Source organism: Phoxinus phoxinus (genome assembly GCF_949152265.1).
Source record: "Phoxinus phoxinus genome assembly, chromosome: 15".
In the NCBI taxonomy this organism is placed as follows: domain Eukaryota; kingdom Metazoa; phylum Chordata; class Actinopteri; order Cypriniformes; family Leuciscidae; genus Phoxinus; species Phoxinus phoxinus.
In genome coordinates this window covers 15,707,147-15,724,297 of record NC_136890.1, presented here as the reverse complement: position 1 = coordinate 15,724,297, position 17,151 = coordinate 15,707,147, and the positions used below count along the sequence as shown (strand labels likewise).

Genomic DNA, 17,151 nt, shown 5'->3' with positions numbered 1-17,151 from the left:
ATTTAAAATGGACACTCACGACGTCCCCACAACACACTTTCAGTTAGTGTTTGAGTTTCAACTTGTGTGTTGAATTGGATGAAACTAGTCCCCATAAGGAACTATAACGTTGTGTGTGAAAGGTCCTCATGAAGCTGGTTTAATCCAGATGTGTGTGAGCGCTAACAGAGGTTGAATTGGACAGGAATAAGTGTTTTAGATTAAGTTGATTTGTCTCTCTCTCTGAAGTCATGTGATATCTGCTGCAGATTTCTCTCTTGTGTTACCTTGTTCTAATATCTTGTCATTATAAATGTTGTCTCTTACAGATAACCAGCCTTGCTGTTAATACCAGCGCAGCGAGTGACTCTGATCCTTCTCTCCAGTCAGAGACTCGGATGGATGATGAATCTGCTCAAATCAGCTCTCCTCAACCGGTACGTTCACATTCATCACTAAAACATGACAAAGTGAGACAGTAGACTTAAATCTTTAGTGATTTTTAAGCATATTTTGATGTGTATCTGTTGTAAATTAATACATTAAACCGTTTAACGACATGTGTCCAGTAGGTTAGTGCTAGTGGAGTATTTAGGGCCAGTTTTATCCTTCACAAGGATTTTTTTCTAGGTTAATTGTTGCTTTAAAATGGACACTCACGACGTCCCCACAACACACTTTCAGTTAGTGTTTGAGTTTCAACTTGTGTGTTGAATTTGATGAAACTAGTCCCCATAAGGAACTATAACGTTGTGTGTGTGAAAGGTCCTCATGAAGCTGGTTTAATCCAGATGTGTGTGAGCGCTAACAGAGGTTGAATTGGACAGGAATAAGTGTTTTAGATTAAGTTGATTTGTCTCTCTCTCTGAAGTCATGTGATATCTGCTGCAGATTTCTCTCTTGTGTTACCTTGTTCTAATATCTTGTCATTATAAATGTTGTCTCTTACAGATAACCAGCCTTGCTGTTAATACCAGCGCAGCGAGTGACTCTGATCCTTCTCTCCAGTCAGAGACTCGGATGGATGATGAATCTGCTCAAATCAACTCTCCTCAACAGGTATGTTCACATTCATCACTAAAACATGACAAAGTGAGACAGTAGACTTAAATCTTTAGTGATTTTTAAGCATATTTTGATGTGTATCTGTTGTAAATTAATACATTAAACCGTTTAACAACATGTGTCCAGTAGGTTAGTGCTAGTGGAGTATTTAGGGCCAGTTTTATCCTTCACAAGGATTTTTTTCTAGGTTAATTGTTGCTTTAAAATGGACACTCACGACGTCCCCACAACACACTTTCAGTTAGTGTTTGAGTTTCAACTTGTGTTGAATTGGATGAAACTAGTCCCCATAAGGAACTATAACGTTGTGTGTGAAAGGTCCTCATGAAGCTGGTTTTAATCCAGATGTGTGTGAGCGAGGTTTGCTGGACAGGAATTGTTTATTTATTTTTCTCACTTTTTTATTTTTACATTTCAAATACTATAATATAAAATGTTGTTTATACTGTTTTCTTTTTTTTTACAGATTGTGATACAGCTCCAAAATGAAAATGACATTTTTGTACCAAGACTTAGACGGACTAAAAGTATCATGGTAAGTTCTCAAGTCGCAACAAGAGACTCAATGGCTATGTTTACATTGCACACATTGGAGTTTTTCCCTCTTTTGCTCCTCTTTTAAATCGCTAATTTGAAAGCGAAAGTTAAATGTGCATGGCTGCACGGGCATTTATAATTTGAGTTAATTCCTATGGAAGCTCGCTCCGCTCACTCTTTACATATGATTAAGGTGTTTACATAGGAAGGCTTTTCAGTCTGATTGAGCCATCAATCTGATTACTAATGGATTATTTTGTTGCATGTAAACGTAACCATTTTCATCTCTTTGAGTAGTTATTTTGCTTAGGTTTTTGTTAATCACTGAGAACTTTAGTATAACAAACAATAAGAAGCAGCAAATCGTCACATGTAAATTGTAAATAAAAAAAAAAAATACTTGAACAGATCATTATCACAACAGTTCACAATATTTGTCTGTCAATTTACTGATCAATTCGTTAAATGCATTAGTTCTATCTATTTCTAATTAACTTTTTTTTATTTTTTATTTTTAAGATGAAAGATATGGATCTTCAAGATTCTGGTGAGCTCTTTGATTCTACACCAGAGAGTTCAGATAATTATGTTCCAGATACCACTTCTGACAGTGACAGTGATGTTAGCCTTACACTGAACCCAACAAAACGTCAGCTTCTTGATGAACTGGATATTGATGAATCTGGCTCCGTGAGTTCCCCTGACTGTGACACAACAACGTCAGACAAAATGCACAGCCTTACGTCTGAAGCATCTGGAACAGGAGAAGAACCCAGTTCAAGTCAGAACACAATAGACTGTGTAGTTGTTAATGCATACCAAAAAAGAGATGGCAGTAGAGTGTACAACAAGAGACATTACTGCTTGTATTGCTCCAAACCTTACGCTAAGATGGCAAGGCATCTAGAAAGTTCACATGCAAAAAATCTGATGTGGCTAGAGCTCTAAGCTTTCCAAAAGGTTCAAAGGAGAGAAAAAAACAACTGGATTATATCCGCAACAAAGGGAACTATGCCCACAATGCTGCTGTTATGGAATCAGGAAAGGGGGAACTGGTGCCATTTAAACGACCACCTAAAGAAGCACAGGGAGATGATTTCATGCATTGTGCGTACTGTCAAGGACTTTTTACAAGAAAGGTCCTGTGGCGACATATGCGTTCTTGTAGACTTAAACCTCAGTCAGTCCCCCCCAAACCAGGAAAAAACCGTGTTCAGTCCTTGTGTACATACACGGGGCCTGTGCCTTCAAACATGACCAAACAACTGTGGGGAGTAATCAGTGCCATGAATCCTGACCCAATCACAGATATAATCAAAAATGACAGGGTAATTACTGAAATTGGGCAGCACTTGTTGAACAAAGGAGGGCTATCAGCCAAAAATAAACAGTGTGTGCGAGAGAAGATGCGAGAATTGGGAAGGTTGATTCACAAGGCGAGGAGAGTCACCTCGTTAAAAACGATGGAAGATTGTGTAAATCCAAAGAAGTACATGGAGACTGTCAAAGCTGTCAAGTATACGTGTGGGTATGACAGTGAAACGGACAAGTTCATGATTCCATCGCTTGCAAACAAGCTTGGGAATTCCCTGGTTAAAGTGAGTAAACTCTTAAAAGCTCAGGGATTAATCTCGAATGACAAACAGCTTGTGAAGAACGCCAGTGAGTTTCTAGAAGTCCATGCGAACAAGTGGAACGAGTTAATCTCGGCTACAGCATTGCGGAACATCAGTGAAGCAAAGTGGAATGTGCCCACTATCATGCCCTTTACTGAAGACGTCCAGAAAATGCATACATATCTCAGTCAAGTGCAAGACAAATGGTTCAAAACACTCTCTGAAAGTCCCTCTACCAAAGCCTGGATGGAGCTGGCAAAGGTGTGTCTAGCCCAGATGATTCTCTTTAACCGGCGCAGGGAAGGAGAGGTTTCGAGCATGCCTTTGTCTGCATTTTTATCAAGAGACACTTCTGATCCACATGAGGATGTGGACTGGGCACTCTCTGAAGTGGAAAAAAAACTCTGCAGACACTTCACAAGGGTTATCACAAGGGGAAAGCGTGGTCGACCAGTTCCAATCCTTCTGACTCCAAAGATGCTATGTGCCTTAGAACTCCTTGTTAAGCAGAGAGAAGCTTGTGCGGTTCTGAAAGACAATGCCTACATGTTTGCAAGACCAGAAGCTATGACACATTTTCGAGGGTCAGACTGCCTCCGTGGCTTTGCGAAGGCGTGTGGCTCAAAGTGTCCCAAGTCTCTGACATCTACAAGACTGCGAAAGCATGCCGCAACCCTTTCAACAGTGCTGAATATGACTGACACTGAGATGGACCAGCTGGCAAACTTTCTTGGACACGACATAAGAATCCATCGTGAGTTCTATCGACTCCCTGAGAAGACCCTGCAACTTGCCAAGATCAGCAAAGTTCTAATGGCTCTTGAGCAAGGAAGATTAGCCGAGTTCCATGGCAAGAACTTGGATGAAATTGGGATAGATCCTGATGGTGTGGTATTTTATTTGACTTTTGTTTGATTTTCGGTTTACCATCTATTCATATACCATGTGTTTTACCATTGTTAAGCTGTACTTTGAACTTCCACAGAAAAAGTTATTGACTGTGATGAGGAAGACGGGAGCATACAAGAGGGACACTGTTCATCTACTGTTGACGGTTTGTATTCCTGTCAAAATACACTACATTTTGAAGTTATTAATAGTTTTCAGTCACGTAATTAATGAAGACCTGACTGGCAAAAACATTGTTCTAACATCATAGCTAACATTAAAGAAGATGCTTCAGTATGCTGAACAATTTTTTTTTGACAAATCGGCTCATTGTGTAATGACTCAAATGCCTCCAAGCTATTATTCAAAATGTTTTACACTAAACATTTATTCTGGAGTGAATATTTTTTTGTGGAGTTTACTACCATAAAAATTATATTTCATAAGAGAAACGTGTAAATTGGTCGTAATATGCTAGCTGATCCGCTCTCTTCTTGTGTTGGTTGTGTCATGGCACTAAACAAACCATTTCAGATGATTAAGACATGAAATATAATGGTTAAATACTCCGTTTACTTGAGCTTATGTTTGATTAAATGTCTGCTGGAAAGATGTAGTTAAATTATACTTGCAATAATGAAGAATTGCACAAGGTTTAGGGTTTATTGTACTTTAATGATTTTAAATAATTAGTGCATAAGTGTGACAAATAACACATTAATTGTGTATTGTCAGCATTCTATAGTACATTTAAAGTGTATATTTTTCTGAAAATGTTGAACTTTGATTATTTTCCATAGAACCATCGGCAGAGGTGGCACTTACTCCTACCGAGAGGAATGACATGCCGCCACCACCCAAGAGACGCAGACCACCATCAAATGAAGAGATGCCTACAGGAGCCAGTGCTGTGAGGCCTTCTTCCAAAGGTGAACTCTTTACACATTTCTAAGACTAAATTAGACCCTTTAGGAACACTTAACACCCAGATCTCAGACCAGATCACACTAAATGCTTATTTTGTTTTTTGCCGTTTCCCTTTTTGAGCCGTTTCCACCAAAACTTTAGCGATTTGAACACTTTGCCGCAGAACTGTTTCTGCTGGCATCCCTAAATTGTTTCTCTACACAATTTCAAGATCATTAATGCTCGGGAACCCATCTGTAGTTGTTTATAGGGTTACTTGGTTGATGCTAGAATCTACTAGGTGCTTTGTGGCACTAGTAGGAATTGTAGCTGTTCTAATAATTTAAAGATCAGTACTAACTAACCCTGGAGCAGTTGTGGATGGATGCATAAAAATAACTTGCAGCCAAGACATTGATCCTAATATAATTTCCTTTTCCCCAATTATCATTTCAGGCCAAGTGACTGAATCTTAAAATCACTGTTTGATTGACAGTGTAATTCTATTTATAGGTAGAGTGTAAATAATTTCTCTTGCTATATAGATGCTGACATAAATACTAGGGCTGCCCTCGACTAAAGATTTTTCTAGTCGACTAGTAGTCGTTCATTTTAAGCTATTAGTCATCTAATCGCATTATTATATTAATAAGCCATAACTCCTAATGAGCCTTTAATTGCCTATTAATACATAGTCTAACACACATAAAGCTCCACAGCACACCGGCAAACAGTGATTATGAGTGTGTCTTGAAAAAACAGAAGGAGACTGTCTAAACATTGTAATAATTTATTGATAATGTTTTCGGCTGCAGAGATTAAATCGACGATGCTGACTCGTCATCTCCGCAGTGAAGCGCCTAGATTACTTCAGATTACATAGTCAGAATATCAGACCTGCCGACCTGTACGCATTTTGAGTAGCAGGCACGCATTTTGACCTCAAAGTACGCTGGTACGATTTCTCGCTCTAAACTACACAAAAACCTGGTGATGCCTCTGTGCATCTGCAGTCCTCAAATCAAGCAACAGCAAAAGAAGAGTTTGACCAATCATAGCGCTGGGTTCATTCCCAAATAGAAAACGGGGATGATTGACAGATGTGCAAGGCCTATCATTAAAAAGAGACTGAAAATCGACAGCAATAAAGAATCCCGCTCGATCCCCCTTTCTTAAAGGGATGGTTCGGAGTAATTTCAACCTAGGGTCCTTTGCACCATGACCTCGAGCCAAACACATGACCCATTCCCCCGCTAACGGATCCAAGGTTGTATCTGGTAAATTACCCCACTAATAATGCCCTGAATGGTATCAAACTTATACAGTAGTACAAATGGGTTCTGTACTCATAAAACGAGGCATTGGAAAGTTTGTAAGTACCTTAGGAGTTTATATAAATAACTCTTGCCTGATGGCTAATGCTACCGCTAACCCGGACGTCGAGGTCATTTCCGTGATTTGGGAAAAGCCCGTAAAAGTCCTACCAGAAAGCGACACCGGGCGATCACACGGTAAAAGTTTTTTGGTATATCTAAAACAAAATATAATTTTTATTAGGCAGCCCTAATAAATACTAATAATAGGATTTAGAACGTCTGGTAGGAATTCAAGTACACACACTTTATCATTTCAATAGTTTTTTTTCTGTCCACTTTTAGGTAAAAGTACCCAGAAGAAGACACCCTGGCAGCAGACAGAGGTGCAGGCGGTGGAAAGGCACATGAAGCGATTCATCACATCACTCACTGTACCAGCTAAGAGCGACTGTGACAAATGTTTAAAAGCTGAACCAGAAGCGCTGAAGAACCGCGATTGGAAGACCGTAAAGTTTTACATTTATAATCGCATTACAGCTTGCAAAAAGAAAATGCAGTGCAAATAATAATAATGTGAAGATGCAACTCTGTCATGGCATGGCTCTGTCAATTTTTTCAAAGATGTTAAAGGGTTAGTTCAGGCTATAGAATAACTTTAGTTTTAAAGGGTTAGTTCACCCAAAAATGAAAATTCTGTCAGTAATTACTCTCCCTCGTGTTCCCCGTAAGACTTTCATTCATCTTCAGAACACAAATGAAGATAGTTTTGATGAAATTTGAGAGCTGGCTCACTCCTTCAATAGGCTTCTATTGTAATTGATATATGCCATCCCAGAAAAGTAAAAGACATAGTTAAAATAGTCCAAGTGACTACAGCGGCTCAACCTTAAGTTTATCAAGTGACGAGAATACTTTTTATGCGCAAAAACAAAACAAAAATAACGTCTTTATTCAACTGGTCATTTTCAGTTCACGTAGTGTAAAGACGTTATTTTTGTTTTGTTTTTGCGCATAAAAAGTATTCTCGTCACTTGATAAACTTAAGGTTGAGCCGCTGTAGTCACTTGGACTATTTTAACTATGTCTTTAACTTTTCTGGGATGGCATATATCAATTACAATAGAAGCCTATTGAAGGAGTGAGCCAGCTCTCAAATTTCATCAAAACTATCTTCATTTGTGTTCTGAAGATGAATGAAAGTCTTACGGGGAACACGAGGGAGAGTAATTACTGACAGAATTTTCATTTTTGGGTGAACTAACCCTTTAAAACTAAAGTTATTCTATAGCCTACAAGTGGTGCTGTAATGTTCAACCAATGCTTTCCAACTGGTGGCCTTCATCAGTCATCATAAAAGATACTGCAAACAACATTTCAAATAGTGTCATGTTTGCAGTATGTTTATGATGACCGTGACGAAGGCCACCAGTCGGAAAGCATTGGTCAAACAAAGTTGTTCTAAAGTTGTAGTTTGTTTAAATTCACATGTCCGTGAAAGGAAGCATGTGTGAAAGTTATATATATTTTATATCATTTCATTTTTTTTATACTTTTAATATCAGGACTTTTTTTGAGGTTTGACTTAATTTGAGTTATTTTGTGAACTCAAAGTTTAACTCAATAAAAGTTGAATTCAGCAATTGTAATGTGAATTAATGTCTTGAAGCTCAATTAGTAGTAGATTTTTATTTATTTATAATAAGTATCAGGTGAATGAGTAGCAGCTGATGCTGGGAGGTTGGCTGAAAAAAAATTACAATTATAAAAAGAATAGTTTGAAGTGGAAAGGTTTAAATGTTTGACTTGTGGGTATGAAATGGGTTGGAAAATATCCAGACAATAATTCACTACTTGCATGCAATCCTTTGAAATGTGAACAGAACTTTTTCCCTGCAACACCAATCCACTTCAATCACACTAATATTCCAATCAAACGGAGGAAGTCAATCGATCCAAACAAATATTCTGCATGTTGAGAAGATAACTAGCACAACACTAGGACCTGCTTTCACAGACAGGATTTAGATTAAACCAGGATTTGGCCTTTAGTTCAATTAGGACATTTAAGTAGCTTTTATAAACGTGTCTTAGAAATTAACATTACTGGTGTACATCTTGAGACAAAACAATGGCACTTGGACACAATGGACTTAATTTAAGATGTGTTTTCAGTTAAAACAGCTTAAACACGCACTTTAGTCTGACACTATCTTAAGCCTGGTCTGTGAAACTGGCCATAGGTGTTCTATGCGAGAGTGAAGCTTTGCATCACTATCACCATTTGCAGACCTCAATATATCTCCACATTAACTAATCGAAGTTGTTTTGGACTACTGTATATTTTAATTCTACTTGGTTGTAGATTAAACCCATTTTTAAGGGTAAATGGACAAGTGCAATCTAAGGATTTACTTAATATAAATGCCTATTATTTGTCATTAGTAATATACTTATTGTTCTATCTAGGTCCCCACAAATCAAAAGGGGAAGTTGTGTAAATAATGCAAATTAGGTCCCCACAAATCAAAAGGGGAAGTTGTGTAAATAATGCAAATTAGGTCCCCACAAATCAAATGGGAGGTTGTGTGAATTATGCAAAAATTATGCAAAGTGAGTCCCTATAAGACATGTTCACTCGATTTTTCAAAGGTCCCCATTGTGCATGATCAAATCATTACTTCATCAATTCAGATATTTGAAGGCGTGTATATGTTGTCAAAGCTATGGTAAGTATCCCTAATTTTTTTCATACCTCTAGAACCTATAGAAAGGGTGGTCCCCACAGGTGATGATCATAAAGTTGGTCCCCATCCAACATGAAAACCAGTATGTGTGTGTGTGTGTGTGTGTGTGTGTGTGTGTGTGTGTGTGTGTGTGTGTGTGTGTGTGACCTGGGCTGCGCCCCAATTCGCCTACTTATACTACGCCCTTAAAGTATTTTTGTGAAGAAAAAGTACATACTTTAGAGTGTATAGCAAAAGAGTAGGCAAGCTTTGGGACATACTACTTCGTCATCTTTAACGGACAGATCTGTTGTGTGCATTCTGTCAGTATACTGCCCTGTCAATCATCTTGTCACAGTTAAAATCCTCCATTCAATCTCATTTAATTTCCTACCGTTTCGGAGAGAAATGTAGTAGCACGTTTATCTGCCAGTCGCGGGTCTTTCATGAGGAGATTCTCCTCATGTGTTTGCAATTTGAATGTAATGATGCATTTAAAAGTTAATGGCTAAACGTATCTTTACAAAAGTTCACAATGCTGCTGCAGTTGCAATATAATGTAGACAACATTGAATAAATACATTTTCGTCAGGTTAGATACTGATAATTAATCACTCAAACCCCTTTATCTAAACCTCTCTACATAACCGCCGGACTCTAGTTCTAACCGAATCCTCGTCCAACGCTAACCGAATCCTCGTCCAACGCACGATGGGTTGTGGGCAATATAGATGCATCGTTCTGCATTTCGGATTCTGACCGGAAATAGTAGACCATCCTGAGTCAAAGGCTAAGAAATAACTTATGGTTTTGGAGATTTGGTGTGAAGTTTTGCTCTTTGACTGAGCGGTTTCAAAAACCGTGTGACATGACATTTTTTTTGTGTGTAAGCAGTATTTTTTCTTTTTTTTTCTTTTCATTCTGGACATTTTGATCTGCATCTTTGTGTTTCTCTTCAGCATTTTTAAATTAGCGTATGGAAGTCCAGCCAATAATATTTAGGGTAATAGATCAGGAAGATTTAGGGTAATAGATTTAGGTTCAAATCAGTAACCCAGAAGTAATAATCATTCACTGGTTTTCCTCATCTCTCAGTTAACAGGGAACATTCTCAAAACTTTGCCACAAGGTTCTCTCAAAGTTTCTTATTATATGTTAAATACTATATTATTTCTTAAATAATGTTATTATAATGTTCATTAAAATTGATCTTGTCTTTATTAATGTGCACAAAAACATTATCTATAGATCGTTCATGGAACGTTTTCCCTGGATGTTCATATGTGAACGTTCCTTTTAACATTCACATAACCAAGAAAAAAGTTTAATTTTTTTTTTTTTAAACTGGACATTTGAACTTTCAGTGAACATTCAGAAATAAGGTTTTCATATTTTATTTGGAACATTAGCAAAACGTTCTTAGGAGCCATTAACACAGAACACGTTTTTCCTCCACTAGCTACTTTTCTATTATTTTCTATATAAACACACGCTAGACGGAAGTGTTTGACCGTTGCGCACATGACATGGTGTTCTAAAAACGTGCTGTTAAAGTTAAAAAAAGTTCAACTTTTAAAAGATGCGTCTCGAGACCTTGCGGTTTTTCCCCATTCCACTCCTGTTTTCAAAGCAAAAACGTGTGTGAATATGCATATTATCCTTCTTAATGGATGCTTGCCATGATGGGTTCTCACGCACAATCTATACTTTAAATATATGTAAACTTGTTTCTACAGTCATACAAACACTCCAGCTGACATGGTCTATAATGGAAAGACTGTGTGTGTGTGTGTGTGTGTGTGTGTGTGTGTGTGTGTGTGTGTGTGTGTGTGTGTGTGTGTGTGTGTGTGTGTGTGTGTGTGTGTGTGTGTGTGTGTGTGTGTGTGTGTGTGTGTGTGTGTGTGTGTGTGTGTGTGTGTGTGTGTGTGTGTGTGTGTGTGTGTGTGTGTGTGTGTGTGTGTGTGTGTGTGTGTGTGTGTGTGTGTGTGTGTGTGTGTGTGTGTGTGTGTGTGTGTGTGTGTGTGTGTGTGTGTGTGTGTGTGTGTGTGTGTGTGTGTGTGTGTGTGTGTGTGTGTGTGTGTGTGTGTGTGTGTGTGTGTGTGTGTGTGTGTGTGTGTGTGTGTGTGTGTGTGTGTGTGTGTGTGTGTGTGTGTGTGTGTGTGTGTGTGTGTGTGTGTGTGTGTGTGTGTGTGTGTGTGTGTGTGTGTGTGTGTGTGTGTGTGTGTGTGTGTGTGTGTGTGTGTGTGTGTGTGTGTGTGTGTGTGTGTGTGTGTGTGTGTGTGTGTGTGTGTGTGTGTGTGTGTGTGTGTGTGTGTGTGTGTGTGTGTGTGTGTGTGTGTGTGTGTGTGTGTGTGTGTGTGTGTGTGTGTGTGTGTGTGTGTGTGTGTGTGTGTGTGTGTGTGTGTGTGTGTGTGTGTGTGTGTGTGTGTGTGTGTGTGTGTGTGTGTGTGTGTGTGTGTGTGTGTGTGTGTGTGTGTGTGTGTGTGTGTGTGTGTGTGTGTGTGTGTGTGTGTGTGTGTGTGTGTGTGTGTGTGTGTGTGTGTGTGTGTGTGTGTGTGTGTGTGTGTGTGTGTGTGTGTGTGTGTGTGTGTGTGTGTGTGTGTGTGTGTGTGTGTGTGTGTGTGTGTGTGTGTGTGTGTGTGTGTGTGTGTGTGTGTGTGTGTGTGTGTGTGTGTGTGTGTGTGTGTGTGTGTGTGTGTGTGTGTGTGTGTGTGTGTGTGTGTGTGTGTGTGTGTGTGTGTGTGTGTGTGTGTGTGTGTGTGTGTGTGTGTGTGTGTGTGTGTGTGTGTGTGTGTGTGTGTGTGTGTGTGTGTGTGTGTGTGTGTGTGTGTGTGTGTGTGTGTGTGTGTGTGTGTGTGTGTGTGTGTGTGTGTGTGTGTGTGTGTGTGTGTGTGTGTGTGTGTGTGTGTGTGTGTGTGTGTGTGTGTGTGTGTGTGTGTGTGTGTGTGTGTGTGTGTGTGTGTGTGTGTGTGTGTGTGTGTGTGTGTGTGTGTGTGTGTGTGTGTGTGTGTGTGTGTGTGTGTGAGAGAGAGAGAGAGAGAGAGAGAGACAGACTGCTGTACAGAGAGTGTGCTGTGATTGCAGTCTACCAGGCTGTGCTTTGTACGAAAAGACACTTTTCTAAGAGTGCTGAACATAACAACTTGAGACAGAAAAAAAGAAATGGGGAAAGGAGTGCTGGCTGCAGGCCCGAGGAAGGCAGACACTGGAATACAGGCTGGAATGTCAAGTATGCGAGCGGTCAATAGGGCCATCTGTGTATGCCTGCTAAAGAACCAAAGAGAGAGAGAGAGAAAAGAAGGAAGAATGATTACACTAAAAACCCTGGACACCAGTGTGCAAAAAGTTTCCTTTTAGGGTTTAGGTTAGGGTCAGTCTATACTAATAATTTTTATCTTTAAATACAAACATATATGCTATGTCCTTATTCAGATGGCTAAATAAACATAAACATGTCCGCACAAATATAATGCAATGTTTAAAAAAAAAAAAAGACTTGTAAGTGTGTTACTGAAAATATTCTTATCAGCCGGTTTATGTGAGGTTAAGGTTTAGATGTAGGGTCTTAGTGAAAACCACTGCATTGTAAAACGTTTTAATCATAAACGGGCATTTCTATCCTCCCCCCATATTATCAGGGGAAATTATTCTCCAGTCGTTATACGGTAATTTCCATCATTGATGAGAATTTATCAGTAATATATTTTTTTCCTGTCCTAACAAAAAGGGTCTAGTGATGCCACGACCATAAATTTGATGATATAGCTAACTATATTCGGGTCCTCACCAATAGACGATAACGCTCTGTTTATTATAAGTGCACGCTTTAGTTATGTCGTCTGCCACTTTAAATGCAAAAACTCTTTAAAGTCAGGTTAATTCTGATTGGCTGTCAATGTTTGTTTTCACCACTCATCAGCCATAATCATTCTGAAATACTCTCCCTATTTTGTTGTAGATCATTAAACCGTTATGCTACCTCAGAAATGTGTCTGAAATCAGTTTCGTGAGGTACCTTTGTGCGCAAACTCTGCCTGCAAAGTCATTGCCTGATAAGGCAGCGAGGCAATAGCCTAAGTCAGCTACTTTAAAGTTGGCTTGAAACAGTAGTTGCGATAGTCTTTTCTTCCCTATAGACCCCTTTTCAGTTAGTAAATATGGTGACGTTTTTTGTGGGCGGAGCTTAGGTGGTGGCAGAACGATCCCTCTGGCCGCTTCACTCATAGACATGTATAGAAAGGCTAGATGGCTTACCGGCGCTGAGAGCCAATGGGACCCGACGACGTCACACGGCGGCCATCTTAGGACAGGACCGCTCGTCCAGTTATAACATAAAAGTCTATTGTGCATGTAGTGCTGAAATAACTATATTTTGCTCAATTTTCAACCAATTTTCAAACGGCTTGGTGTGTCATAAACGTCAGGGATGCGGCTATTTAACTGCATACTTGTGAAAAATTATAGCCACGGAGTTTATTAAACATCGGCATCAGCACAAATCATAGCCACGTTAATAAGGTTTGTAATAAACCAAACCGTTTGTAAATCCGTCAAGAATTCAGCAAGTTACGAGCATTTTAGTTGGCGTATGTCACTCACCTTCCGTCCACAGCAGCAGGGAGCAGCAGCGCAGTCTCCTGACCTAAGATGGCCGCCAAGTGACGACACAGCTGACTCCGCCTTGAGCCATCTAGCCTTTCTATACATGTCTAGGGCTTCACTAACGTTAGTTTGCAAGTTTTGTTAGCTTGTTTTTTTTCGATTTTATCTTAATGTGCAAGGTCACTCACTGTCCAGGACCGCGATTGTTATTTGCAAAAGTTAATTTTAACGGACGGAACCAGATTGGCTAACCTGTACACGCTCAGTCAATGGATGGACGATTTGACAGGATTAACGTTAATGTCTGACTTCTATACCTCCGATAGAGAAACTGAGCGTAAATAGAAACTGAGGGCATATAAATCTTTAGATGCCTATAACTATGTGCTAAATAGTCCAAGACTTGTGTGGTACGATCCGCAGTTCTGCCGAGCCAGGCACCAAGGCCAGAAGGCGAAAATGTAAAGAGTGACATTACGGTGCAATTTTAATGATGTGAATATTTTTTAGAAATAAAAATTCCAGATACAGCATATTCATTTTTCATCGATTCTTGCACCCAATAACACAACAAGTTATATTTATCCATAATAATATAATTTAAGCTCCTTATTATGTAGCCGAATCTGTGCTGGTTTGTATTGGCCACTGTTTTCCCTTTGTCTTGCCTCCAGCTAACGTTGTGACGTAACTGTGACGTTGGCTCGAAATTGGTCTATTGTGACATATATCTGAGTGAAAACGGTTTCTTGAACAAGAAAAAAAGTAGGACAGGACCATTGGGAATTGGTTGGTTGTTGGAGTTTTGTGGTTTGCTCCTTGCTGTGATCTCGTGTGACATGAGTCACAGGTTGTCCCGCCTTCGCGTCAGTAAACACGTCATCAGGGAAGATGTTGCTGCAAGAGGCTGGGCAAGTTTTTTTTTTTTTTTGATTAAAGATTGCATGGGCACATGAATTAAACAATTATGATGTGCAGACTAGAGCACGGATAAATCATATAATAAATATATTCTATAATATTCCATAAAAAACCAAGAATTGTCCATTTTGAATTTATGGACTTTAAGCTTTTGGATGCAGCTCACTACTGTGTAGTTCAGAGACACGCATTATCAACAGAAAAATAAAGTGACAGGCAAGATTGTGCTCAAAATTTACGAAATGTGTATGAACTTATTGAACTGTTGCATAAAAACAGAATCACACACAATACAGCACTCTTGCTCATGTGATATTACTTAACACATTTGTTCACATCAGTTTAATTCATCACAATAATTTCTCCCATTTATACTTGATTTTATGAGATTTCAACTTAATTAGTTAAATCAGTACTTGATTCAAAGTGCTCAAAAAAGTGCTGTAAATTTAGGTTGTAACTTTATTCTCTCTTTAAATTTAAAGGCACAAGACTTTTTTTAGATAAAAATATACAAAAACCAAAGTTGTATATCTTGTTGACTTGTGTACTTATATTATCCCAAATGTTTCCAACAATGTTTAAATCCAGAGAAATCTGCAATTTTAAACAGGAACGGGCCGTGTCATTGCGTCGCCTGTCAATTACGTCATATGTGTTACCCTCGTTTTCCGGTTTTACTTTCATAGAAACCATGGAAACATCAAAGACGCTTTAATATGTTATGTGTTTTATTAGACAGGTGAGCAACTGTTTGGAACTAATTTATAGTGAAATAGCTAAACACGGTTAGTCTTATTGTTTGAATCTCTTGTTTTCCACCACAAGTACCATGTTTTTACCATGCCTCAGAGACAGCACTATTTTGTCAAGTGGCTAAAATAGTATAATCAGAGAGTGCTTTCTCCATCATACAATATGTTTTAAAATTAATTGCATGTCATTGATTTAGCAACACAAGTAATCCAGTTAACATAACATAACATAACGTTAACATAACTTTCAAAACACTCAAATGTATTTAGCATGATTGTTTTAGCATGATTGTTTTAGCATGTAAAACAGCGCTGCATTACCCCACATTCACACAGAAAAGAGCGTAAGCGGCCGACTGCAACATACACTTTAAAAGCTCCACTGGACTCGAGACCGGTGTGAATCGCAGGTCTCTCTCATTAGCATTTGCTCCAGCGGCCTCGTTTCGCTCACACGGCTCTCGGCCCTCCCTGCTTAATAAAACTTTAATACATTAGCTCATCCATGAACATGATTTCTGCCCGAGTCCGTCTGATTCCTATCCGTCGGCTGTGGAGGTGAAGACGAAAACTCCCATGATTCCACGCTCATTCACGGCATCATCAAGCTACACCTTCGTTTTGAATTAAGCGACCTCTAGCGGAGAAAATTACATATTGTGCCTTTATGGTGGCAATTGAACTAAACTTTAGTGGGTTGAAATGTTTACAGTGTGTGTCTATGAGAAATTCTCACTAAAGGCGAGATACGGCAGACAAAAACATTGTGTTTTTTTTACTGGTCAATTTGGAGATTTTTGGATATTTGTCTTCAATTACATCTTCTTTCAGACTTATGGTGAAAAAAAGTCTGAAATACACATTTAGGTGTTTATTTTACTACACTTTGTCTTTGCGTCTGTAGATTTCTCCTAAATTCAACAAAACTTGGCGTTCTTAATCAACATGCTGCTCCGCAATCTCTGTCTGCTCCCTGTCATCACATATACCGTTGGGAAGCACTCTCTCTCCTGTACATTGTTGTCGGATCCAAATATGATAATTTCTTTTTTATCAGCAACCAATCGTGAAAGTACAATGGGCATTTAACTCTAAAAGCGAAATCTCATTGGCTGATGTCAATTTCTGACAACGTGATTCGTTCAGATGCATCACGTGACGTGCTCTGACATTTAGATGTTTTTCTTTTTTAGTTGAAAGCCAAAAAAGTTTTGATGTGATTTAGGTGATTTGTATTGTTATTGCTAATGATTTGATTAGATATTGTGTATATAAATAGTTGTTTCCACTAAAAAAGTATAACATTTTTACATTACAAATCTTTAAATGCCTTTTTCTCAAAATGAGTTTTTTGTCATTCTCCAGTATAAACATCTCAGCTTATGTAGCACCGATGTACACCAAACTTTCCAGTTATACACTTAGCAGTATTCTAAAGATATTTTCAGAGGGATTTGTTAATGAATCATTCCTGGCCTGATTTATGTGACATTTTAATAAAGAAAATATGGTGAAAATGGATTTTGTAAGGCTATGGACAGTATATTTTGATTTCATGAAAGCATATATCCTGAAATCCCTCTGAAATTATTTTTTTCATCTTGTGTGTAAACAAAATGAAAAAATTATTTTGCACCTGGCTTTATCATGTGTTCAGATCTATCTACCGAAAATATATGCAGATTTGCACATATTTAATGAGATAATGCCTAATTTGCATAATTAAACGTACAAATAAAAAAAAAACTTTTAATACTTTTTAAAATATACTTGTGTAAGTAATCAACTGAGGAAGTTTCATGGTGATATCTGTTATTTTTTTAATTTTACCCTATTCACCTGT

The 17,151-nt window shown here is 38.5% G+C and overlaps 1 protein-coding gene and 2 long non-coding RNA genes across 3 annotated transcripts in view; all 3 read left to right on the top strand.

Moving 5' to 3' along the window:
• The window catches only part of LOC307012156, a 58,343-nt gene that overhangs the window by 37,968 nt on the left and 3,224 nt on the right, over positions 1–17,151 (top strand). The window lies entirely within an intron of this gene.
• LOC307011873 lies at positions 311–2,476 on the top strand. The gene is made up of 3 exons (XR_013800506.1): positions 311–416; positions 1,511–1,579; positions 2,101–2,476. It is a non-coding gene; the product is annotated as an uncharacterized lncRNA (long non-coding RNA).
• LOC307011872 (uncharacterized protein) lies at positions 2,530–6,970 on the top strand. Its single transcript, XM_079637935.1, has 4 exons — positions 2,530–4,083; positions 4,183–4,251; positions 4,886–5,014; positions 6,650–6,970. The coding sequence occupies exons 1-4, from the start codon at positions 2,613–2,615 to the stop codon at positions 6,871–6,873; spliced, it is 1,893 nt and encodes a 630-aa protein (XP_079494061.1). The 5' UTR covers positions 2,530–2,612; the 3' UTR covers positions 6,874–6,970.